At 34.0% G+C, this 27,012-nt stretch overlaps 1 protein-coding gene across 2 annotated transcripts; it reads left to right on the top strand.

Annotated features, from left to right (window-relative positions):
- Positions 1–23,131: 23,131 nt before the first annotated feature.
- LOC114409514 (annexin-like protein RJ4) lies at positions 23,132–25,836 on the top strand. Of its 2 annotated transcripts, none has more exons than XM_028373003.1 (6): positions 23,132–23,287; positions 23,670–23,815; positions 23,941–24,159; positions 24,480–24,692; positions 25,116–25,205; positions 25,370–25,836. In XM_028373003.1, exons 1-6 carry the CDS (start codon positions 23,215–23,217, stop codon positions 25,571–25,573), a joined length of 945 nt encoding a protein of 314 aa, XP_028228804.1. In that variant the 5' UTR covers positions 23,132–23,214; the 3' UTR covers positions 25,574–25,836. The 2 variants fall into 2 exon arrangements, with proteins under 2 accessions (XP_028228804.1, XP_028228805.1); XM_028373004.1 differs by lacking the exon at positions 23,132–23,287 and adding an exon at positions 23,348–23,473.
- The last annotated feature ends 1,176 nt before the right edge of the window (positions 25,837–27,012 follow it).

Consider the following 27,012-nt stretch of genomic DNA (forward strand, 5'->3'; position numbering starts at 1 on the left):
TACATCCTTTGTGGTACAAGTAGAGGGTACATCTACTTGGGTTTGACTAAGAACAAGAGAGGGTACATCTCTTGTGGATCAGTTCTAGTGGAGGGTACATCCACTAGGTTCAAAGAGAACAAGGGAGGGTACATCCCTTGTGGATCTTTGCTTGTAAATGGATTTTTACAAGGTTGAAAGAAATCTCAAGGACCGCAGGTCGCTTGGGGACTGGATGTAGGCACGGGTTGTTGTCGAACCAGTATAAAAACTCTTGTGTGTTTGTTTCCTTCTTCCCTACTCTTTTACTTTCCGCTGTGCATTTAATTTCTGCTTTTACTTTCTGTTAAGTTTCTCTTCTACTCCATATTCTCTTAACAAAATAAGTAAAAGCCTTAAAAGAGTAATTTTTAATTAGTAAAGGTTTAGGAATAATTAATTCAACCCCCCCCCCTTCCTAATTATTCTGAGGCCACTCGATCCAACACATGTCATGTCCTGAGATTAGGCAAATATTTAATATCTAACAAAATAACTTTTATCTGATAGTGGAATTGCAATGCCCTTCACGCTCTACTCTTGAAGTACTTCCTTCCTCACTCTCTAAGTCTAAAAACTCTCCTGCAACACTCTCAATGAGATTTCTTTGTCTCTGTCAAATATGGAAATAGTAAAAATGGTATTTAATTTGCAGTTATCGTGCTGGGAGAAGTTCTCACACATTATGTGAATGGCTTGAGTTCATACGGACTTTGTTTTAAGTGACTTGCACTTGCACCTAGAAATGTTGCAAATTGTTTCCTGAAATCATCATTCATGACTAAAACAGAAATGAAATACACACTTATTTTATTTATCTTCTCAAAATCATTTTAGGAAGAAAGAAAATGGAAAATCAAAGAACAAAATTGATTTCACTAATCAATCCAATTTTTGGTTCCCTTTACACCTTTTTTTTTGTTGTAGTGGGTTACAAAAGCAGTATGGACAATAGGTTAATGGTTGGAGGGGGTTATAATATCAAAATCAAGTATCCTAAGTATCCTGATAAAAAAACTAGTAGCTACTGTGAAGTACTGAGTTATCAAGTATCCTAAGTATCCTGAAATTGTAAAAAGGCAGAGCAATGAGGTTCAGGAAGCTGTTGAATCAAGAGCAGCCCTTGTAAAATTTCATGCACTGGGTTTGCTACATCATGTATGATTCCAAAATTATTAGGTTTTGTACAGGTTTTGTGGTGTTTTAAAGAACCTCAAAACTTTGTCATCATTCTAGGGTCATTTAGTGTATCAAAGTTTGTATTTTGGCTAGTATCTTTGCACTGCTAATGCATTTTCTTGAATGTTCGCGACACTTAATGGCTTATCACAGCCAAGCATCATAAATGAACACATCTTCATTATTTTACATTACAACTTCTACCAATTAAGTACTTTCCTTTCAATGCATCTCAAGTCTCACTCCTTGTTGCCATTGGAATGAGTATTTTTATTTTTTCCTTCTAAGATTTGGAGTTGATAGAAAATCAAAACTTTCACTATTCCCTAAATATTCTAATGAGATTTGACATGGTCAAGCATGGCAAGGTTTTAATCATTAAGCGTGTCACCAATATTGTTTTTTTTTCTTTTAGGATGATTCCTTGTAAAAATACATGGCATAATTTGAGTGAATAGGTTCTCTCAATTTCATAATTAAGAGAAATTAGAGACCTTAGCTAAGTATCCATGAAAATCATTAGGGTGAGTAGATATGAGTTGATCAGAAACATTTACAACATCACTAACATGGTCCTAATCTGAGTAGGCTTTTCCTAGAAGTAATTCAACCTGAGAATTGCAAGACTATAAGAAAAGCTAAATAAATAAGGAAAAAAAGGAAAAAAAAAGTATGAGGTATGTATGTACATAGAGAATGTTACATCTCAGAAAAATCCTAAAACCGAAAAAGATTCAGATGAAGCTAACTAAATTTTCCTTATTGCCACAAATACTCTATTTCATTATTGTTAAATGACATTAGGATATTAGTCCTATTCTTCATGAGATTGGTGAAGCTAACTAATTAATTCTAACCTAGTAATTACAGGAAAAAAAAATACACAAATTTGTTGTCCTAATTATAGAAATAAAGGAAACTAAGTACAGGAAATAATTTTGATATATGTCATGCTAGAATGGTAGAAATTTACTTGGACTGGATCCAGCTTTTGTGAATCTATTGGGTTGCTATCAGAATTTTTGCTCAAGTTTTCTGAACTCAGATACTCACGATAGGCCATAAGTAATTGAACAACTTGTTAAAGAAAGAATGGTAGTCACTAACTGCAACATTGATATGGAAAGTTTAATCTTTGACCAGAACAGAAGCATTGCTACCCTCGCTATTACTACACTTTTGAAAACACGAAATGAATATAGTGTGGATCGTCTTATGAGACAGATCACAAATTCATAATGAGGTGATTTTATATATATTATTAGGGATTATGATGTTTTCTACTCTTATGTTTATTATGTTCCCTCTTATGCTATCCTGATTCTTATTAAGCTAATTAGATTGAATCAAACCTAGTGTTTCAAGCTGCCAAATATTCCATTTAGATAACTGACTAATAATTTTTTCTATTACAAGGAAATGTATTATTTTATTTCCATGCTCACTTGGATTCTTGTACAGGGTAATTGTATGCAGTTTCATGCAACCCAACAGATGTAACATAGGTGGCTATAGTGGGTGGTGATGACAGATGATTTCTCTAGAAGATTGGTGAAAAAAGGAGATTGGGCTTCAAAGCTTCAAGGTATTTGCATGATACAATAGCTACTATTGGAGGTGCATTTTTTTAGTTAGGATAGGTTCAACATCATGATTGGTAATGCAATTTCCATCTTGAGTTTGTTATTGATTTTGTGCAAGTCATAAAGATTTTGTATCAAGTTTAGCTTTTAGCTATGATGGACAATTTCTTGCATCAGGGTGCTTCCATGGAATTGTTCAAGTCTGAGATGCATCTGGAAATCTGAAAAAAGTATTTGAAGGTCTTAAAGGGGGCATTGAGGTGGGATTGTTAATATTCTTGCTTTTTTGCTTTAAGTAGTTACTAAATTAGTTGCCATAAATTTTTCTCAATGGCTTAGGTGGCATCCAAGACAAGACACACTCTTAGTTGGTTCTGAGGATTTCAATGTTTGGATGTGGAACACTACTGATAGAATTGCCCTCTTACTTGCTTTGCTGGTTATCATGGCAGTGTGACCTGTGGTGATTTTACTCCTGATGGTAGTATATTCTCTTTCACGTTGATGCATTTTTTGGTAGTTACTATTTATGAATAGTGAAACTCATTTATTTATATCTCTTACACCAATCACTCCCACACCAAAGTCCTAAACTACGAAAACTTGTTGCCAAAGCCTTAACCCTTCCAAGGCACCTAAGGATGGGTAGGTTAGAAGCCAGGAACTACATGGAAAAATATAGCCAAGCTAGTAACCAAATACCAGCTCTTATGGAATTGGCAAAGTTAGACTTTGCCATGGTTCAATCAATGCACCAAAAAGAATTAGCAGAAATCTCCAAGTAATTTTAAGCTCTACATGATGACCATAGTAAATATCTAAACTAAAGGGTATTGTTAGTTTGAATTAAAATTAAAATGAAGGTGGACATTGGAGGAATTCAAATAAAGGTTGTATGTTAATATATAGTACTATGTTGTTGGCTAGATAGTTATAACTAGGCTACAGTAAAACCAGAGAAAATTACCATTAAAAGTTAAAGAGAAGATAAATATAAACAATCATAATTTTCATTGAAGCCTTAATATATTGAAATCCTACATTAAATAACAAACCTAATGAATGATAATCCTACAAGTGTCATCATCTAATGTTTGGGAAATTAATGGAAAATACAAAAATAAGAAAATATCATATATTTATAATAACCTAACCCCATCCAATAATCTTTGGACAACTTCATTTATTGGGCCTAGAGTTCATCCCATCGTATGTCCAAATATCTTGTCAATTGGTACTTAATTTTCCAAATTATGTTTTTCCACTTTGATTCTTACCATTTTTAATCCATTATTATTATTATCATTATTGTCATACCCTAATTTCATCCGGGAGTACTTGCGGTCGGTCCTTGAACCTTGTTTGCTCCCTTTGAAACCCTCGAAACAAGCATCATTGCGTAATCCGTAAAGTTTTGCAACATTCCGGAAGAAAAACGAGCATTGTTGTGTAGTCTGTAAAGTTTCACAACATTCTGGAAGGAAAACAGGTGTCATTGTGTAATCCGTAAAGTTTCGCAACATTCCAGAAGGAAAATAGGTGTCGTTGCGTAATCCGTAAAGTTCCGCAACGTTTAGGAAAGAAATCAATAAAAAAACACCAAAGAGGGGTGTATTTAGTGAAAAAGAGGGTGCAAAAGAAGGCGGTGCATTCTGGTGAAAGCAACCCAGCTCGCCTGGGCGAGCTGGGCGGCAACCACCTCCCTCTTTTCTCCTATAAATAGGGGAAGGAGGGCAGAGCAAATGGGTTCAGCCCTTCTGGTATTGAGAAATCTCTCGAAATTAGTGAGAAAAATTGTTTCTGTGGAAAAAATCCAAGCTGAAGTGCTTCCGTAATGCTTTCGAGACGTTTCCATAAGCAATTTCGTGGAGATTCTTCACCGTTCTTCATCGTTCTTCACCGTTCTTCATTTGTTCTTTGTCGTTCTTCGGTCTTCAACTAGTAAGTTCATGAAATCGAATCTTTCAATTCATTCTATGCACCCTTAGTGGTCCCTACTTGTTTTGTGTACTTTTACTTTCATTACGTTTATTTTCCGTACCCCTTTTAACGAGCTTTAACCGATCGTTTAAGCCGTTATCTCACCTAATAAATGATAAAATGAATTTCAATCAATCATTTGCATTGTAATCTTGTTCAATCACTGTTAAAGTAAAATCTAACCGATCGTTCACACTGTAACCACGGTTAAAACAAAAAAAGGCAAAATAATAATAAAATAATCAAAATATCTTTGAATAAAATAATCAAAAAAATCAATCGGACATTTTTCTTTGGAAGTTTCCTTGAATCAATTGACTAATAACCAAAGTGAAACTAAGGCTAAAATCAACTCACAAATCAAGCTTTGTCCGCAAAAGTCACTTAAAACCGTTTTAAGGTCCAACGCCTTAAACGGTCCTCTTTGCTTTTATCGGTTAACATAGACCATTCAAAAGCATAAAATCGACATATGGCTTTACCGCTTTTCGCAATAACTACGTAGGTTTGATTTCCTCATCGCAATTGAGGATACGTAGGAGCAAAAGCCCCGCTTTTGTCGACCACCCCAAGAGATCATTAATGGTCCAACGCCTTAACGTTTCTTTCCTTTCAAAAACAAGAGATCGTTAATGGTCCAACTCCTTAACATTTCTTTCCTTTCAAAAACAAGAGATTGTTAATGGTCCAACACCTTAACATTTCTTTCCTTTCAAAATCAAAAGATCATTTAATGGTCCAACGCCTTAAATGACCTTTGTTCAATTAAAATCTATCTTGCGAAAAAAGATAAAAACAACTTAACCAACGTTTAGTTCTGAAAGAACTACATAGGTTTGATTTCCTCATCGCAATTGAGGAATACGTAGGAGCGAGGGAAACACCCTTGTCGACCACACCAAAATTAAAAGCATAAAAACACAAAAAGACATAAAAAAGGGAAAATAAAACAAAATTGAAGTCATATTTGCACACTTGATTGAAGGCTATTGTCCCTTGTGACAGACGCGTGGGGTGCTAATACCTTCCCCGTGCGTAAAAACAACTCTCGAACCTTTCACGATTAAAGTTTGTAGACCACACCTTTCCGGTTTTTCTGATGTTTTCCTCGAATAAACATTGGTGGCGACTCTGCGCGCCTTCCTCCCTTGGAAGACACTCCCGTGAGTCTCGCGTCGCCCTCCCGCCGAAGGGTAGGTTGCGAAAATTATTATTATTTAAAAAGAAAATATGGTTTAATTAGAATACACATCATATAATTGTTACTATAATTTGATTAGGTGGTGGAAAAGTTGGGACTTGTTGAAAGACTTGGCTTTCCCAGAGATAGACCAGCTGATTACTTCTATTGTTGGAACCTTAGAATCAGAAATCATTGAACGAGGTTTTCTTTCAAGAAAAATGATAGAGAAGGTGTGGAAGCTTCTTTCAGTTCCCTCACCCTTTATTGTTTCTTTCATTCTTTGCAATTTATTTTGTGGAGATGGAGCTCCTAGACTAAAAATTCCTTTTCTAGGCTTCAGCAAGAGTGGATAGCCTTGCCAAACTAAAAGCAAGCAGAATGAAAGAACTTGTTTTTAAGAAGAGTTCAGAGTTAGAGGAAATATGAAAATTGACTCATATTGAACTAGATACAAGTACTGCAACCGAGAAAGCTAATGTATTAATAAATTCTGGTCTGCTCCTGCGCGTTAATAGATTATTTACATATAACTACCTCTTAGAATGTTTTTTTAGAACAACTTTCTTTTAAGAAATACTCTTTTTTTCAAAGCTCTCTAAAGAAGCTAAATAAAATAAGGGATTATTTCTCTAAAACAAGTTGAGCCAAACACATTTAGTCATTATCTTGTTCTTCTATTAAAGACACGTTAATCACCTCATGATAGACTTGTGCTCTCATCAAAGAGAATACGTTAACATGGACACTTGTTTTTTTTTCTAGATACATTGAAATTGTGAAGGGATAAGGATTGGAGATATCTCAACCAGCCCTTGACCCAAATTTCACAGAGATACATCATAGAATTACAGTTAGAGCTAGGACTAAGAATGTTCATTGGTGACTTATCATTAAAGGCCATTGATATGTACTTGTTAATAAATTTCATACTTAAGCTTTGATTTTTTGTACACGCTTAGGAGAGTCTATGAACTCAAAGGCAATACTGAAGCTCCACTAGAACTTATGTTAATACTCAACAACCTTTTTGATGGATGGGACCTAATGAGATCAGTTTTGGCATGTAATGCTTGGTAAAATGCTTTCGATCTTGAAGATGATGTGCTACCCGTTGGATTTTGGCCTTTTTGAGTGGTTGGGGTTGTTTTATTTCCTTTGCCTTTTGCAGCTGCTCGAGCCTTTGTTCAATGGTGTAGATTCTTGGTATATCCTTTTAAGATCTTCATGTATCGCTCAACCGGGTACATCCACCATAAATAAACAAGACCACAACATTTGATTTCTCTGACCAGATGAACAATTAAGTGAACCATGATGTCAAAGAAAGCAGGAGGAAAATACATCTCCAACTAACATAATATAATAGCAGCCTCGTTTTCCAACTCACCTAACTTTGCAAGATCAAGGACTTTGCTACATATGGCATCAAAGAAAAAGCACAACCGAGTTATGGCTAACCTGACTTTGTTAGTAAAAATGTCTCGTATGGCCATGACTAACAATTGTTGCATTGAGACATGACAATCGTGAGACTTTAACCCTACCAACTTAAGATCCTTCAACTGCACAAAGCTCTTAATATTTGAAGAGTATCATTGTGGGACTTTGACCCGGCGCAGACATTGACAAAAACTGATCTTCTCCTTTCTGGAAAAAGTATGACAAGCTGGAGGCAAGTATATTTTTTTACCATCTGACCTTGGATGCAACTGCGATCGTATACCCATCTCAGCTAGATCTTGATGAGTATTCAAACCATCTTTCGTCTTGCCTTGAATGTTAAGGAGCGTCCCAATGACACTATCACATACATTTTTCTCCACATGCATAATATCAATACAATGTCTAATATCTACATCAGACCAGTATGGAAGATCAAAGAAAATCGACCTCTTCTTCCATATGTAAGTCTTACTTTTTCCTTCTTTTGGGTCTTTCCAAATATAGTATTCAGGTGTTGAACCCACTAGAAGACCTGGTCACCAGTTAACAGTATTGGAGCAGTTTCATGCTCCTGACTTCCATTAAATTCTTTTTTCAATTGCCTATAAGGGTGATGAGGTTTTAGAAAATGTTGATGCCTAGTGTACTGTTCGCGGCCGGCAAGTGCACCAGATCGCATAAGTAGTATAAAATAGTAAGAAACGAGTATCGAACTCTCGGGGAACTTGTGTTATCAGGTAGGCTATTTCGATAAATAGGCGTCTGGTATGAAAATATGACTGTGGTTATGAACAGGTATTTAAACTATCTAGGAAAAAAGAAAGAAAATCAAGCAAGAGAAATACTGTGTAAAAAAAAGTAGAGAAAGCGTTGGTCTTCCTCATAGGTTCCTGATGCTAAAAAGGATGTTCTCAATTTAATAATGCTCATGCATTCCTATGTTGTCTCCTGGACTGCTAGACCCCGATTCCTCATGATAGCCTAGCCTAGTCCTGATCAAGCCTCGTCCACAGATCCCTCTTGTAAGACTAAACTCAACCAAGACCGCATTAAGACACACATACACAACCAAGATGAAACAATGTGTACCTATCACTTGTTTTTCACAAAATATGCAGCCAGACAAATAGGAGAACAAAATGTGAACTATACCGTTAGATGAAGTTAATCATAAGACAGACATCAAGGAAAGTAGCTCAAACCACAATCTCACGGCTACTGTTTCACTCAAGCACAAGTGTTTAAGCTATTCATTGATAACAACTAACAGGAGGTCCAATCTTTGCATTTCAATCAATGCCATCTATAACTAAAAAGAACTAAAAATTCCTTAGACCAAAATTGCTCAGGTTTAACAATAGAAATAAAGGCTGAAATTAACAATAGGCGCTTAGCGAGATACAGATCGCTCAGCGCGCCCTAAAAAAACATAACATATCGGCTTAGCTAGAGCCAAGCTCGCTTAGCCAAATAGTTGTTGTGACAAAATGCGCTTAGCTCAAGTAGACTTGGCTTAGTGCGAGGCTATCACAAACAAAATTGGTTAAGTTACTTGGGCTTAGCGATTCAACCTTGCTTAGCCATAGGTAGTACAACAAGAGGATGAGTGTTCATCCTCAAAAGATGAACTCGCTTAGCGCGGTAAGTGCGCTTAGCGAGTTCTTTAGATATAGCTTACATACAATGAGTATTGATGAACTCGCTTAGCGCAGCATGCTCGCTTAGCGAGTTCATCGCGTTTTCCAGAAAACACAGCTCATTTTCTCGCACTTTTCAAGCCTCTAAAATGCATATCAGACGTGCAATGTGTGCACCATACTCAATTCAGTATACAAGCTTACATATCCCTAATCTTAAACTAATCCTAACAAAACATAAAAACCCTAAAAATCTAAAGCTACAGTTAAAGTCTTCTATCCTAAAGTTAAGACAAGAAAAAGAGAAAAAGGATCAAGGAACTTACTTGGACGGTGTATGATTGATGCTTCAAAGTCGAAAATGCACAAATAGAGTACAAATGCAAAATGTGAAAATCTTTTTGGAGAGAGAGAGTGCAGAGGCAAGGTTTCTGTAATCTGGAAAATGTGAGTGTAACTGCTGTTACACTCACTTAAGCAATTTCGATACTTTCGCTTAGCGGACCGTTGCGCTAAGTGAGCAAGAGAGACGTTTGGTTTCTCAACCAGGCTCACTTAGCAAACACGTGCGCTTAGCCGATGTTTCAAATTCGAGAATTTTTTTTTTTAAAACAGAAACTCGGCTTAGCGTGAGAGTAAGTCCGCTTAAGCGAGGTTTACAGATTAGAAAAGCTGCAACTCTCGCTAAGCCTGGCTCTAGCCAGCTTAGCTAAAATGATGCATCTTAAGTACATAGGAGTATGCGCTTAGCTGAGAGGGTCTCGCTTAGCGCTCATATTGCCGCAATGAATCTCGCTTAGCGCTTATATTGCCACAATGAATCTTGCTTAGCTGCCATGACTGGTGCTTAGCTTCATCGACCTCAGTTATGACCGTAAGGAATTGTGCTTGGCAACAATAGGTCCCGCTTAGCCCCAAATAAGTTGTCGCTTAGCGATCAGGCTGAAGCTTAGCTGAATGCAGATCGAATCGAAGTTAGCTTAGCTCAACCTCGGCCAGCTTAGCGGACCAAATCAACCTCAGATGCAAGGGTTGGGTGCTAAGCGCTCAAGACTCGCAGCTTAGCGCATGAATAGAGATGCGCTTAGCGCGAGGCTCGCACTTAGCGAAAGGACTATTTTTCAAAAAGAGTTTCTAAGTTATAACTTAGTCCTTTCCCAAGAAATTGAAGCCCTTAGGTTAAACATTTAAAAATTGGCTGATATACTCCTATGTACAGCTTACATAGCAAGTTCCAAATGATCAAATGAATGAAAAACAAACACAACGAAGATTAAAACTGGGTTTCCTCCCAAGAAGCGCTTCTTTAAGGTCATTAGCTTGACGTTTTTACCTCTCCGGGCAATCTTATGTTTTGGTTCTCACCTTAAGAACCTCTTGACCTTCTCCCATTACCTGCAAGCAACATTGTGTTCTAGAGCAGGCTTGTCTTCCACAAACAAGTCGAAATCAATTTTTTGGTCTTCAAAACTTAACTCCAACTTTCACTTTCCCGTGTCAACTATGCAGCTTGTAATCAACATGAACGACCTTCCCAAGATTATAGGGATGTCAATATCCTTAGAGATATCCATGACCACAAAGTTTGCTAGGAAGATAAAATCCTTTACCCTAACCAACACGTCTTCAATCACTCCATAGGGCCTGGTAATGGAGCGGTCAGCTAATTGCAAAGTCATTCGAGTGGGCATAATCTCCAACTCTCTCAGTCTTTTGCACATGGAGAGTGGCATCAAATTAATGCTAGCTCCCAGATCAATCAGAGCCTTTCCCACATTGACTTCTCCTATTGAACAAGGAATGGTTACATTCCCAGGATCTTTGTGCTTAGGTGGAAGGATCTTTTGGATTACAGCACTACAATTTCCTTCCACTCTGATGTTTTCATGATGAATGTACTTGTGCTTCCTTGTCAACATATCTTTCAAAAATTTAGAATAGAGTGGCATCTGCTGCAGAGCTTTGCCAAAGGGCATGGTTTTTTCCAATTTTATGAAAATATCCAAAAACCTTGCCAAATGACGATCTTTTTCTTTCTTGGAAGGCACCACAAGATACGGCACTTCCACACTTTTTTTCACAACCTTTCCATTTCTACTCTTCTAGGCAACCTTATTTTTTTCATTTTGATTTTTCTCATTTTCTATTTCTTTTTCTCTATCTTTTTCTTTTTCTTGGTCCTCCATCTCTTTATTCTGGACCATTATTTTCTTCCTTTTTTTCTGATTCTCTTTACCCTTCACATCATTTTTCTTAACCTCAGCACCTGTCTTTTCACCTCTTTGCTCCTTATCTACCACATTTTCTTCATCCTCAGCTTCCACAAACCTTTTACTCTTGGTCATCACATCCTTGCATTCCTCCTTAGGATTTTTTTCCGTATTTGCTCCAAAGTTGTTTGATGACTTGTCAGCTATCTGCTTGGCCAGTTGTCCCGTCTATACTTCAAGGTTCTTTAGTGCTGACTCAGTACTCTTATGATTCGACATCGTTACCTGCATAAATTGAGTCAAGGTCTCTTCCAACTTAGTTATCCTCTGAAAGATGTTAGGCCTTTGTTGAATTGGCCTGTTTGCGGATCCACCTTGGTCTTTATTGAACTGGTTGTCAGGGTGTGTCCTCCACTGTCGTTGTTGATTATAAGGACCTTGCTAGAAACCTGAAAACCCTCCTTGAGTGTACCCTTGCCTCTGCTGGTTCCCCATGAAATTAATTTCTTGAGTGTTTTCTTCAGTGGGAATGCATTGGCCTGTCTCATGAGCTTCACCACACATGGTACAACCTGTGACCTGCAAAACAGAAGAATGTATTGGTTGTCCAATTGATAGTTTAGTTGGAAGCTTACCAAGTGTTTCCATTAGGATCTCAAGTTTCTTAGATAGAAACTTGTTCTGTGCCAACAAAGCATCGTGTGATGTTAGCTCCAATAGGCTCTTCTTTGTGGGTTGATGGGTTCTGTCCTTCAGAATGGCATGATCACTGGCTGACATGTTCTCTATAAGCTCAGTTGCTTCTTCTAGGGTTTTCAGTTTTATTTTTCCCCCAGCAGAAGCATCTAGTAATTGCTTGGTTTGTGGTCTCAGCCCATCTATGAATAAATTCAGTTGGATTGGCTCGGAGAATCCATGGGTGGGAGTTCTTCTCAGTAAGTCTCTGAATCTCTCCAATGCCTCACTCAAGGATTCATCAGGGAATTGATGAAATGAAGATAATAGAAATATTTCAATGTTATACAGTATATAATATTTAAACTGGATAATAGAAATCAATACACTTTCCAACAAAAATGGATAACAAAAACGGATAACTGTGATGGGGCTATGTCTAGTGAAGTTGTGGTGGCTTTTTGTGGTGCAGTTATGAGATATTCAAATGGAAAGTTCATAAAGGTCTTCTCTAGGAGATTTGGTTTTTGTAGTGTGCTTGAAGCTGAGGTTTGGGGTATTATGTATGGCCTCTAAATGGAAACTGAGGCTAAAATGGCTCATTTGCATGTTCCTGCTGATAGTCTCCAAGCTATGATGCTTATTGATGATTTTATGCATTCTAAGGGCTACTTTGTAGAACCTCTAGACTTCAACACAAATTAAAATTGATCCAATCAATGTCAAGTTTATAAAACTAGTAAGTCATACCATCAAGAATACTCTACAAATCCTCTCTAGCTCTAAAGGGCAATCAGGCAGGTAATGTTTCATGCAAGTGTGTTGGTAGGTGAAGTATGGTGCATTTGGTTAAAATACAGAGCTAAATACAATCTCAAGCACATCGATTTTAAGGTGTTCATTGCAGATATGCCATAGAAAAAATATTAGTGATAGTGTAATCCATCACCAGAGTACAAACAAATTAAAAGATTACTTATCCAAAAATAAATTAAAAGACTTGAAAAGTTATCACCGAGCTATATCAATTATCTTGCTTTTCTTCTATGTTGTACTTCTGTAGGAGTTTTTTCTTGTGCCTAATAGTCAGCACTTAATGCTTTAGTATTCAATACACGCATTGTATTATGCGAAATTCTATGGTATCCTCAGAAATTGAAGGGTTTTCTTCTACATTGAGACACTCTTCCATGGGTTGTTAGTCTTAGGCATTAAACAAATAATTTGTATCAAGCATCATCACCAAATGGTCAACACAATCACTGAAATCACAAGTGAACAGGCTTGTGCTGACTAAGATGGGAAACCTTGTGTTACTTGATAAGTCCAATGGTTTTCTCTGAGAGACTTTCCAAAACCCAACAGGCACAATTATTGTTGGACAGTGTTTACTCGTTGGAGCATCTTTGTCAAGTGTAGCATCCAATTCAGACTTCTCAACTGGGAACTACAAGCTCACAATAACTTCTTCTGATGCAGTGTTGCAATGGTATGGACAGACATTTTGGAAGCTTTCAACGGACACAAAAGTCTACAAGAATTTAAATGACATGGTGGAATACATGGCCTAATTCCCATCTGATAGAATGTCTGCGGCATAGACCTTGAACCAATTATGCTTTTATCTTATAATTCCCATCTAACTATATGGCCTAAAAGGGTGGGACAATCAAAGGAAAGATAAGAAACTAAGCAGCATTCCCAATGTCCTATTATATCTTATTTTTCCCATATATAATTACATGCTACAAAGTATAGAATTAATCTAGCTTCTAATGTATCAGGCCCTGCATATAACCTAGAGCCTACTTTGGAAGAATCCCTAATTCTCTCTGCCATCCATCTAATATAGGTGAAATACTTATTCATCCTACAACTATTCCACTTCACAAGAGGAAAAGGACTTTGGTGCAGTAACACTTTGTTTATGTCCTATCCATGCAAGAATAATTTATCAAATAGTTAAAGCATTCAAGGAAACAGAACCAAATACTTAAAAAATGGGACAAATTAAGAGAAAGGAATTAGATTTTCAAGAATGGCTCCAATATGTGTACAAAATATTGCTCTGGATAGCCTTGGAAGAACTTCACAAGCTTTTGAACTGCATCCTTTTTCAACAATGCTTGTTCAACCTTCCTATTATCATTGTCGTGGGCTAAACAAACACCAATAGTCTCCCTGTAGAAGTCTCCTATAGGGAGTATTCTCTGTCCGCAAACTTAAAATGACTTCACACACCTGATTACACAACCTACTATCTGATTTTGTAAAATGTGTTTGGTTATTATTCACTTAGTAAATTTTAGTAAAATTGAATAATAACCCCTCTTGAGAATGTTGGTCAATACAGAAAAAGCAAAAGTCATGTGAGCTAGATGGCAGAAACAATTGATGAGGATGCTCAGAGTATAAAGATCAGGTGTAATCCCTTTTGATTAGAATTGTTTGGAGGGAAATGGCAGTGGGGTAATGGTAGATCTTGACAAGGGAACTTAGAATGTTGATAAATGGAAGGTACACTAGGAGATATACACACAGTTATTTCTACTCAATTAAAGCTACGTCCTATTTACACTCTCTCCTCGAGTTTCTATTAAATGGCCAAAGCATATATGATATACCATTAAATGGAATCTGCATCAATAAGAGAAAAACGACCTCCTTCATCACTTGAAATGGTTTCTACTAGGTTCTGATTTATGGATTTCAAGTCTAAAAATATAGGAAATAGATCTAATTATGCAGTTAGTTGATATCAAGATCAGATTATGCAGATCTGATTTGATTCTCCTTTTTTTTCTACCTTGGCAGCATCAACTCAAACAACAAAGATGGAAGCAAATAGATCCTATACAAAATCCAAGAAGAAACAAAACTAATATTTTTCTTCAATAATTTAAATACTTCAAAATTAAATACCTCTTAAGTTTATTGAAAGTAGGCGAGCGGTATATCAAGGGATACCCTGCAGACATTCATAACCAAAAATGGTGTAAGCATAACAATAATATCTAATCCTTCTAATGTACTCAAGTACAGTTTCAATCAATTGTTAATCAATACATACAAGAAGGTCAATCATGCACAAGCAAGCGTATGAACTAGTATCATCATAGAGATATCAACAACATCTTAAAGGCAAAATTTACATACACAAATGAGAACACATGCACTCCAACAAAACCAAGGACTAGAATTGTAGTGGCCATCAAGAAACTTAAACCAAAAAGCTTTCAAGGCCACAGAGAATGGCTTGTATGTCCATGTTCAACACAAACTCTTAATCTATTTTCTAACTCCTTGGTCTTGCTAGGTGTTGACTAATTTTCTTCCATTTTTGTTTGTAGGCAGAAGTCAATTATCTAGGCTAGCTTCACCATGAAAATATGGTCAAACTTATTGGTTACTGCACAGATGATAAAAACAAGCCTTTAGTTTATGAGTTTTTGCAGAAATGAAGTTTGGAAAATCATTTATTCAAAAGTAAGTAGTACATTCACTCTTCAACAATCAACATATTTAGTCTCAAATGATCCACTAAGTGCTAATGGACAAATGAGTGGAAATAGGGCAGGCCAGACTTGGCTATGGTAGGCTAAGCTCGATCTGGTTTATAATTACAAAGCCTGCAGTTAAAGAAGATGTAGCCGATGGAAACAAGGACAACCCTACTAATGAAACTCTGAAAAAGAGCCTAAAGATAAGGTGAATTTCAAGCCTATTTAAAGCTTCTTCTTACCCTAAACTGTTGTTGTATGCTTTGGTTTTTCTGTGTTTTGACAATTTAAGTACCAATAGAAGATGCGTGTTCCATCTTGGATTGTCTGCTGGTTGTATCTCTCCAAATTGATTGGACTATTTTTTTTACTTTGATTATTATTTTTGTTTTTGATATGCTTTTTAATAATTACTAATCTTTTGTGCATTTACTTTTGAGATACCCCATCTTTTCCTTGATTATGATTATTTTTTCCCAATATTGGTTAGCCTTTTGTAACTTGTGAGTGTTTGAAAGTTTTCATGTGCATTTTTTATTAATTAATTAACAAGTACAGTGCATGGCTCTGGTATCTCTGCTAGCTAACTAGTGGGATGCAGAGTTGTCATCAGTTGATATCATCTAATTTAGATGTCAACAGTTCACTTTCTGATGTGTTTCTTTAGCTTTAGAGGATCTAAATCATGGTTAATTACATACTTTGTGGTGTTAGTGTTTTGCATTTGAAATTTATTAACCAGTTGATTGTTCTGTTCATTTGTTAGGAAATGACTCTGGAGGAATATGAAAAAGTGTTGGAAGAGAGAAAGACGGCCTTCCAAGCACTCAAGACTAAAGAGAGAAAGGTGGACACTAAAGAGTTTGAATCCATGCAGGCCTTATCAAGCAAGAAAGTTAATCATGACATATTCATTAAACTGGAGTGTATGTTGAACCCAAAAGGTTGAGTATTCAAAAAGTGTTGGCCCGTTTTGTATCTCTAATCTCAACAATTTGTATTTGAGGATCAATGTTAGGAATGGAAAACAACAAATTCATATACTAGCTAAGCTTATGAGCAACAAAGGCAATGCTTGATCTAGAAATTGTTAACTACATGAAGCGACCAATGAGTCTTCTATATAAAGAAGGTTCAGGAATAGGATCACCATCAATGAGAGTCAACTTCAGGTTAAGCTCCATGGGGAGATTGGTTGGCTTACAAATCAAAAAACCACTGTCATCCAACAAAGCTAAAGTGTACTTCCTCTGATGAATCTGCTTGAGTGTTGCCTAAGTTAGGATCATCATCAATATTTGAAATAAAACCTTAGCATATCTTAGCAAATTCTCATTACGAGTTGCCTCTATGATTCTTATCCATTCATACTCCTTAAAAAGTTTAGCTTAATCACTAAATCACAATGGTAATGGAAAAATTCTTATCCCTTCACCAACAATAAAAAAGCTTGAGACTCTAACTCTTGTGTAACACTTTAGAGCATCACTGCACTCAAGTCCAAAAATGCCTAAACACTATATTACAACTTTTCCTTTTTGCATCACACCAATGATCAAAGGCCTTTTTGTTTCATCAAGCACTTTTGTATTAACATACACACACTTTTATACTTTGGTATCAAAACCTGTACACTGTGTGTTTTATTTCTTATTGTTTCCTTCCATGAGTGTACACTATGTGTTGCCACACGGCCTCATATCTCAATGTCCACACTCCACACCTCCTTATCTCTATCTATTACTATATCTTTATTATACTCTTATAAAGCACAATGACCACTTCAAACCTTAGCATATCCTACCGTATTGGCACAACCCCATCATCATCGTCATCCATGGATTGGTTCCCTTGGCTATCCAGAACCACTCTTGTGCCTTCCTTAGTCTACGACTATGGCCTCACCTTTTGAGCCATTAGCTAGAATAACAACTTGAATTACATCAACTATGAAGGCATTTGTTTAAATGGAAGCATATAGTACATATGATATAGGTTAAAAGAAAATAATTAAATAATGTAGTAATATTCATACTAGTAACTGCTTTGGTGACTGCATCTTTGTCAAATTTGAAGTCATAAATAACTAAAGAAATGGGCAACAGTGTCAAGAGTCTAGACATGCAAGTTAAATATACAATTAAGTTATGTAACATAGTCTGTAATATATTATTGATTGAAGTTTGTTGAAAAACATAAAATAAATCATGATTGAGAGTCATTAAAAAAGATATTGTGATTTTTGGTAAAGGAATGAAGCATTGATAGTAGTATGAATAGGAATACCTCAAGCAGCCTTCAAAGAATAGGGCAGTCCTGGTGGTCTTGTTCTTTAGCTTGGGATTAAGGATGACCTGATGAAACAATAACAAGAGTAACGGAACTGTGTAAAACCCTAATTATAGCATAACAAACTCTTTGGGTGATTGGAATTAAAGGGGAAATAATGAAAGACCATCGCAAAGAGGTAGAACTGCTTTGTCTTTCTATTCATACTACTGTGATTGCAAGTACAACAAAATCTTACCCTGTGATTCCGAGTACAAAGAAGAGGAAATAGTGCTTTGGTGCCAATGGAATGGCTATAAGGAAAGCAATGAACGTCATTCAGAGACAATGGCAGTGATGAGATGAATTTTTTCGAAGCAACAAAACTTACCAAGACAATGGTAGTGACGATGGTGGGTTTGCGAGACTGAGCACGGGCAGAAAAGGATATTGGATTTTTAATTAAAGTGAAAACACAACATCGGTTTTAAAAAAAACCAATGTTGACATAACCTCGTTAACATCAGTTTTGTCAAGAAATCAATGTTAACATAACCTCCTTAACATCACTTTTGACAAAACTGATGTTAACTAGGTCATGTTAACATCAGTTTTTTGGAAACCGATGTTAACAGGACCTAATTAACATTGGTTTGGTCAAAACCAATGTTAATAAAGTCATTTTATTTACAAGTATGCCACTGCGTTTTTGTTAACATCGGTTTTGTCCAAAATCGATGTTAACCAAGCGATGTTAAATCTATACAGTAGAAACTCTTTGAATTAATACTCGGTAAATTAATAAACTCTCTAAAATAATAAATTTGTCCGGTCCCGACTTGGGCCAATGTAAAAAATTGAAAAACTCGATAAAATAATAAGATAATAATTTTTCGTGAGATCCTTTTATAATTTTCGGTCCTAAGAAAATCATAAATTAATAATTCATAGAAACTGAAAAAAAAAATATTACACTCTATTGAAATATGATTCAATAGTTGTCTGTTTTCCTTTAAAGTTCAAGTCTATTTGGATCTCATCTCTAACTTTTCTTATTGCAACCAATAGTTCAGGTGTTGTATTTTTGTTTTCCGATGCATATGAACACACTAAGTTACTAATTTACGTTGAGTCCCAAGGTTCGCTGCAACGTAATTCTAAGAGGCATAGACTAATTTGCCTTTTTGTTTGGTATGTACAGTATAATTACTTAAAAATTCTTTAAATTAATAATTATTAATTTATTGATAAATTAATAACTCTCTAAATTAATGAATTTCTCCGATCCTGACATTATTAATTTATAGAGTTTTAACTGTAATTTCTAGTAGTGTAAGAAGGTTTTCTGTAAAACCATCTTAGAAAGTAAACTTTCTAAGACGGTCCTTTGAATCTTAGAATCTTTTTTTTGTTTTCTAATTTAAAAAAACAAATTGTAAGACGGTTATTTGACTGAAAATCGTCTTAGAATGATAGTTTTTCTATGACGGTTTTTTAGGAACCGCCTGCGAAAGTCTTGACTTTCCACGACATAGCCTTCAAAAACAATTCAAAACCGTTGTCGTGTGCCCTGAAAAATCGTCATTGTATATCTTTTTTCTAGTAGTGATAAAATTAAATGGATGGATTTGCATTCATCCATTTATTTTATTTTTTTGTAATAGATGGATTGTATGAATTTATTGTGAATGGATTGGATGGATAGTGGATAAATGATTCATTTGCCGCCCTAATGAAAGGTAAAGATTGGCATGGCGTGATGATGAGTCGTGAGAGAAAGAAGGAAGTTGTGAAATCAGCTAGCAATTTGGGAAATCAATGTTTAAAAGAGTAGTGGTTTTGGGAGTTTTGGTCCGTGAGGTGCTAGCTTAATGAAAGGGAGAATAAGTTTTTAATGGGCGGGGGTGGTACCGTACGAGCTTTCTAGAGAGTCTGGAAGAAATAGGATTAAATGCATGTGAATGAATTAGAGTGAGTGTGGTAAAGCATAAATCAGTTAGAGAGAGGAAAATAATAATTTAGTGGCTGTGTATGAGTTTAATGAGAAAAGAGGTAGAATAAAGCTTAGGATACAATAGCACATTAAAGATTAAGAGTAGCAAATAACAACTTAAATTTTAAAACTTATGCTTATAATTTAAATACTTGTTTTAAGAAGATGGCTTTAGTAAAATACTATAGCAACTTAGCTTTAATAAAACTAACTTATTTAATAACCTTTCACACTTAAACACAATTATCATTTAGTTGTTATAGTAAAATATTTATAGTATAAGCTCATCAGTTAAAAATTCAATTGTCTAACTTAAGTCATTAAAAACAGGTATAGCTTATGCTTTATAAAGTAGTTACTATAGTAGTTGTTAACTTGTCACCAGGATTACTTTAATATAATAAAACACTAGTATGGTTACTGTAGCTTTCAAGACTTTTAATCAATGAAATGTAATAATGTATGTTTTTCTTGGGTTATAAGATTATCGTTGTGCATAAAATTTAAATTTATAGAGACATGAACACATCAATAAAATAGTTTTTGAATATAGCACTTTGAAATTTAATTTTAACGTCTGGAAATAATTATAATATTTTAAGAGACTTGTTTGAAAATTCATGAAAATATAATTTTAGATAGTTATATTTATAGGAATATTTATAGGAACTTGTTATAAGGGTACAAGCTCCAACAACAAGTAAATAATTGTACCTTAGTAGGATGTAAGATACTTATCGGAGTTCACTTCCTAAGGTTAATCCCATTTGGCCTGATTTCATGCGCGCCAGAGTCTGGTCTCTTGTTAGATAGTTTAACCCATTTGATTTCATGTAAATATATATTCTCTGAGAGAGGATATAATACTCATCGCGAGATTTGGAACTTTTGAAATGTTTCACAAACCCTGCATATATGTTCAGGCGAGGCTTGCTATATAGGCACCATATTTCAATTTCACTTGAATATAGTCTTCGAGTTTCTAAGCGTAGAGGGTAACTATAATATTTAAAAATGAGGTAAATTTAAGCGGGATTTTGGCAACAAATTAGAATTTGGGGATCATTTAAGGGATAAAATATGATGGAAAGAGAGCAGATAATAGTAAGATAAAATATAAATTTTGATCAAATAACAAAATTATTGTTTCTTAAAATTTAACTTTTAATTTATATATCATATAAATTATTAAAAGTATAAAAAATATAATTTAGCTAAATTATATGAAATTGTATTTTATTGATGTAATTATTTTTCTTAAAATTATAAAAAAATTATATATGATTTTTAAATTTATAATAAATTCATTTTTATTAAAATATTTCAACAAAATTTTTTAATATTTTAATTAAGAATATAATTTAAATGTACTTGTCAAACTATTATTATTATTATATTAGTAATGTGTTGAATATTGTAGTAAATATTATATATAATTATATAAATAATTTTGTATATTTTAAACATGTTATAGTATGTGTGTATCATAATATATATACTACTAAATTGTTAAATAATATAATATATGTATAATATTATATAATTATAATATTTTGAGTATTACATAATATATAGAGAATGAGAGAGAGCTTATCTTATTTATTCTCTCCTTAATCCAACTTTTTTATAAGAATTACATTAAATCAATAAAATAAAATAACAACTATGATAGTATTATTATATCCTATTCACACAATAAATATTGAATTAAAATAGAATATAATAGTTATCCTATCTTATTCTAATCACCAAATAAATTCTTAGGACAATGAAAATAATAGACTAATTGTGATTAATGAAATTATATTGATAGTAAATATGGGTTCAAGTTAGATAAGTCTTGACTTAAAACAATTATTGAGATAATTAATACCATAAGTCAAAGAAGGAGGCAGATTGGCTCCTTAACTAAGGATTGGTCGGTAAGTCTGCTTCATGTTTAGAATGGTCCATGGTCTCTTGAGCATTTTCTTTCAAAAATGAATATACTTAATTGTGTGATTTGTGTCACAACCAAGGTGTGGCTAATTTAAGATGGTCGGAAAATGTGGTACAACCTATATATGAATCAATTGGAGCGGTTCAAAACTCAACGTCAAATTCAGGGTCGGGCCGAACAGAAAAAAAATATATTTTCATAATCATTTAAATTTTATCTTTCTTTGTATTTTGTTTATAAAATCATTAATAATTTGTTCATAATCCAGACTTTTAAATGATCATATTCAATAGAAATCAAAACAAGTTTATTTAATGTATCTTGTGTCATAGTCTAAAATAGAATTTTGACAATTTCAAATTTGATAAATTAACTTTTTTTTTTGTCTATGTAATAATAGTAACAATAATTAATATTATTTATACATTAGGAATACGTCAATTAAATGTTTTCAAATAACTCAATATCATAAAGTTTGATTTTGATTTACGGTTGAAGTTTGAATTATAATCATTGTAATTTTTGTTTCAAGAACTTCATTTACGTACTTATGTTAATGCTAGAAGAAAATAATATCTCATACTCCTCTGTTTTACATTCAATACTGTACCCAAATTGTTGATTCTTTTTCTTAAGATTTTGATTAATGAATTTTGTTGATAAGTGAAAATATTACTATTAATTGACTAATTATGGTATTATTTCCTAAAAGAAATCTATTGAAAATTATTTTATTTTTAATAATTTTTATATAATTTTAAAATTATATGAAAATTTTCTTTAAATATTCATATAAACTACACAAATTGATTTTGTGTTTCTCTAAAAATAGGGTCCTTGGCCATCGCCCACCTAGACTGCCGTCGGGACCCTCGGGACAACCGGTGGCTAAACTTGATTGGTGAAAATGATCTAACATGTCACAATTTTTGAAATTCTTTAAAGATGTATTTATTTTTTTATGAAAGATATAATGGGATGTGATATTACGTTAACTTAACCATTGTGGCGTAGTCTTAGTTTTTCATTCGAGACTAAAAATATATGTTTATGCTAAAATATAAGGATTAAAAATATATACAATTTTTATAGGATTAAAAATAAATTTTGAAATATTTTGAGGGAAAAAAATATTTTATCCTTATCTTTATCGTCTATTTTTAAATGTTTTTTTTATTTTTTTATATATTTATTTATCTATTTAAAATTTTGAAATAATAATAATTATTTTTTAGTTATTTATCTATTTATCCATTGAAATAATATTTATTTATTTATTTATTTATTGAGAGTTATTTATTTATTTATTAACTAATACTTTTAAGATACCCGTTAGTATGACCAAGTTTGAAATAAAATAGGTCTTATAAATAAATATGGAATATGGCACTTTCTGAACAAGAATTCACACACACAAAAAAAAAAAAAAAACTACATAAATAAATTCTGAGGAGAGGGCATTGTAAACTCAGAAGCTAATACGTTCAGTTTTTGGTATCATAGGTAATAGGCTATAACTAACTTGCACCTGCGTGTATATATATTTAATTTAACTAGGTAGAAGCATAGAGTTAAAAAAAAAAAAACAAAACACATCAATTCAACCATGGCTACGCTGATTGCTCCTTCCAACCACTCTCCTGTGGAAGATGCCGAATCTCTCCGGAAGGCTGTCAAAGGTCACATAATCCAAATTTTCATTTTCTTTAAAAAAAAAAAATCATTCAGTCATAAGTTTTCATATTTGAAGTTCATGATCAAATTTTCAATCCTTCATTCTCACATAACAGTCAGTTCTTAATGTAATTTGGTTTTTCCTCATATACAAGACTAGCAATTTCTTAGAAACTTTGAATATCTCATGAGTATGTCATATTTCTCAAAGTGTTGATTTAAGTATCACTATAGAAAAAAGCCTACTATAAGGATGTGTTTGTTTATGCGTTCTATCATGTTGAATGTCAAAGCTTCCTCTCACAAAAATTACGTTCCACGTGCTTTGGAACGCGATTTGAGTGAAAGAAACACACACTAACCTATTGGGTTTTAACATCATTGTAGGTTGGGGAGCTGATGGAAAAGCCATCATAGCAATACTAGGCCATAGAAATGCCACCCAAAGGACCCTAATCAGAGAAGCATACCAGAATCTCTTCCAAGAGGATCTCATCAAACGCCTTGAGTCTGAGCTCTCTGGTGACTTTGAGGTACACAAGACTTGTCATGACAGTTTCCAAAACGTTTCTTACGATTTTTTTTTTTTGGTTGCTTTTATTATTATAGATGCACTGATTAATTAGTAATTGCTATTGTGTGGGGTTGTACCAAACAGAGGGCAATGTACCGTTGGATATTGGAACCTGCAGAACGTGAGGCTTTGTTGGCCAATATAGCCATTAAGAGTGCTGACAAAAACTACCAAGTGATTGTGGAAATTTCCTGTGTCCTTTCACCTGAAGAGCTTTTTGCTGTGAGGCGTGCCTACCACAACAAATACAAGCGTTGCTTGGAGGAAGATGTGGCCGCTAATACCAGTGGCCATCTTCGCCAGGCAAGTCAACGCTGAACAAAATTTAGATACAGTTCCTTAGGTATATTGGTATTTTTCTTCAATAGAATTGAAGTTTTACCTCGTTAATCTTTGTTGACTTTTAATGAAAACTTTTACAAGTTGATTAACGAAATGAAACTTTTAACTTCAATTTTGATTGGAAATAATACCAAAAGTACTTATGAATTGTAAGTTTCGTCCTATAGAATTTTATTTTGTTATTTACACTAGCTATGGCATTTGAAGAGAAAGAAGTCAATGAGTGAAATGCTTAAGGGGAACTATTGCTGATCTAATTAGTGTTTGGTTAATTTTTGCAGCTATTGGTAGGGTTGGTTAGCTCATTTAGGTATGGGGGCAGTGAAATTAATGCAAAATTGGCACAATCTGAAGCTGATGCTCTTCATGAGGCTATAAAAAACAAGAATAAAAGTAATGACGAAATTATTAGGATCCTTACTACTAGGAGCAAGACCCAACTTGTGGCTACTTTCAATCGCTACAGGGATGATCATGGCATTGCCATCACTAAGGTACAACAAAGAAGAGCCTCTTTCTTTGCTTTCTTCTTCTTTTTTTTTTTTGATAATTTTTTCTTTGATTCCTTAATCCCTCAACTGTTGTTAAGCTTTGAAAAATACTTATTTCATTGTTCATTTTCTCTTCAAAGAGTTTAATTTCTATGTTGTAGATATAAATTCTTTTACACTATCATCTGATAAGAAATCATTCTATAAATGACTATTTTAAATAGTTGTTACAAAAATTATCAATCTTATTATTTATAATAATTTATTATTGAATGATAGTATAAAAAATCTTTAGTTCAGTGTGTTTAAAATAAATTCTTCTATCAATTTGTAATTTTAAAGGGGAAAAAAAAGCATAGACCTCATTTGCAGGACAAAATTAAAGAGCAGTTAGTTTTCTTAACATGTTCCTTTCTCCCGTGGCAGAAATTGTCCGATGAAGGATCTGATGAATTTCATAAGGCAGCAAATTTAGCCATTAGTTGCATCAATGATCATAAGAAGTACTACGAAAAGGTGAAAATTTTGTACACTTTCTTTGATTCTTTCAGCACGTGACATATCACTTCATTTCCCCCTTCATTAGTACATAAGAAATTCTATTTCTATGAATATTTCTTTGAACATGACATGAGATACATTTGTTATACAAGAATTTTTACCCTGAGTCCATTGTGCAGGTTCTTCGCAATGCCATGGAACATCTTGGAACTGCTGAGGATGCCCTCACACGTGTGATTGTCACCAGGGCTGAGAAGGACCTGAAGGAGATCAAAGAGGTGTATTACAAGAGAAACAGTGTTCACCTTGAGCATGCAGTGGCCAAGGAAACTTCTGGAGACTACAAGAAGTTCCTCCTCTCTTTGATGGGGAAAGAAGAGTAACCTATTTTCATTTTAAGGATACATGTAATTGGTTTCTGCCAAGTTTGTGACTGAAGCTGTTATCTAAGTTTGTTTCTCTCAATGACTCCCTTAACACCCTGTCCAGCCGTTGTTATCTTTGTCGTATGAGGGAACTTGAAGATATCAATTAATGAAGAAAGTTCCACAATAAGTATTATGGTTTTTTTTTTTTTTTTACATTCACATGAATTCAATTTGGATAGCAAAAAATATATAATAATTTCCGCATATTGTTCAACTTACTAGACTTTGTAGTATTATGAGTCAGTTCTAATCATGGTTATAAAGTCTTGGCAATCATGTTACAATGGTAGTTGTGGATGCACTATTATATTGTAAAAATTGTTAAAAAATAAATGCAACAAACATGGTCATGGTACCCTAACGGAATCCTCAAAACCTTCACGTTACAACTCTCATTGCGGTGCCAGACTCTGTTTTGAAACCTAGTTTGCTAGTAATTTTAGTAATTGCAAAGCAATTTCAACGAGAACTACAATTTGTGGGTAATGTAAAAATCGATGAATTTTATTTTAAGCTTTAACTGTGGTCATTGTCCATAAATTGCCAAAGTCAACGATAAAAATCAAGCCAAGATATATAAGTACATATTTGGATTAAAGAAGAGAATTCAAAAGTATTTTTATTCCAGAGGTAAACATGTTTTCCATCATTTGGTATATTGGAATTTATTATTATACATTGAAATTTGTAAAAGTACTTCCCTAAATTTAATCCTAACATAACCTAGATGTGCCTTACAATTTTTCAAAAGTGAAAGTACTTGGGTTGATTCAAAATTTTAAATTAAGGAGTATTAACAAATTTTCAGTTGACATATTCGCTCATTATTTTACTATCAGTTAAAATTTATTGAAAACAGAAAAATTATAATTACATTCAAGTAAAATTAATAAAATTTTGTGTGACTAGCCTTTCTTTTTAAAATTCTTTTTTGGTTTACAGAACTCTTTAAAAATCATCCTTATGTTGGGTTTACTTGCTCTCAACCACCAGTCATAGATATATGTTTGTTCGCCTATATTGGAGTTGTTGTGGTAGATTATCCTCACGGAAACTAAAACCATTCTCTACAAAACTACTTCATGTGAATATGTGATGACTTTTTGGTGTCTTTTCTATCAACTTTTGGAGTTGAGGCATGTCTTTACTATTTTGTCTCCCTTTTGTGTTCTTATGTGAAGCAGTATCCAAAGAGACTGAAAACAGAGACGTGAATAATCATGACAATGTTTCGAATTTTTAAAAATAAATAATATCATTGATATTTTTTTTTCAATTTAAAAAACCTGTACATAAATTCAAAGAGTTCCTTTCAATGATTTATTTGAATCTGTTACATTGATTTATTATAAAATTTCAATTTGTCTAGAACGAAAAATGTTTCTAGAAGATAA

The sequence above is a fragment of the Glycine soja genome, chromosome 4 (assembly GCF_004193775.1).
Source record: "Glycine soja cultivar W05 chromosome 4, ASM419377v2, whole genome shotgun sequence".
Classification (NCBI taxonomy): domain Eukaryota; kingdom Viridiplantae; phylum Streptophyta; class Magnoliopsida; order Fabales; family Fabaceae; genus Glycine; species Glycine soja.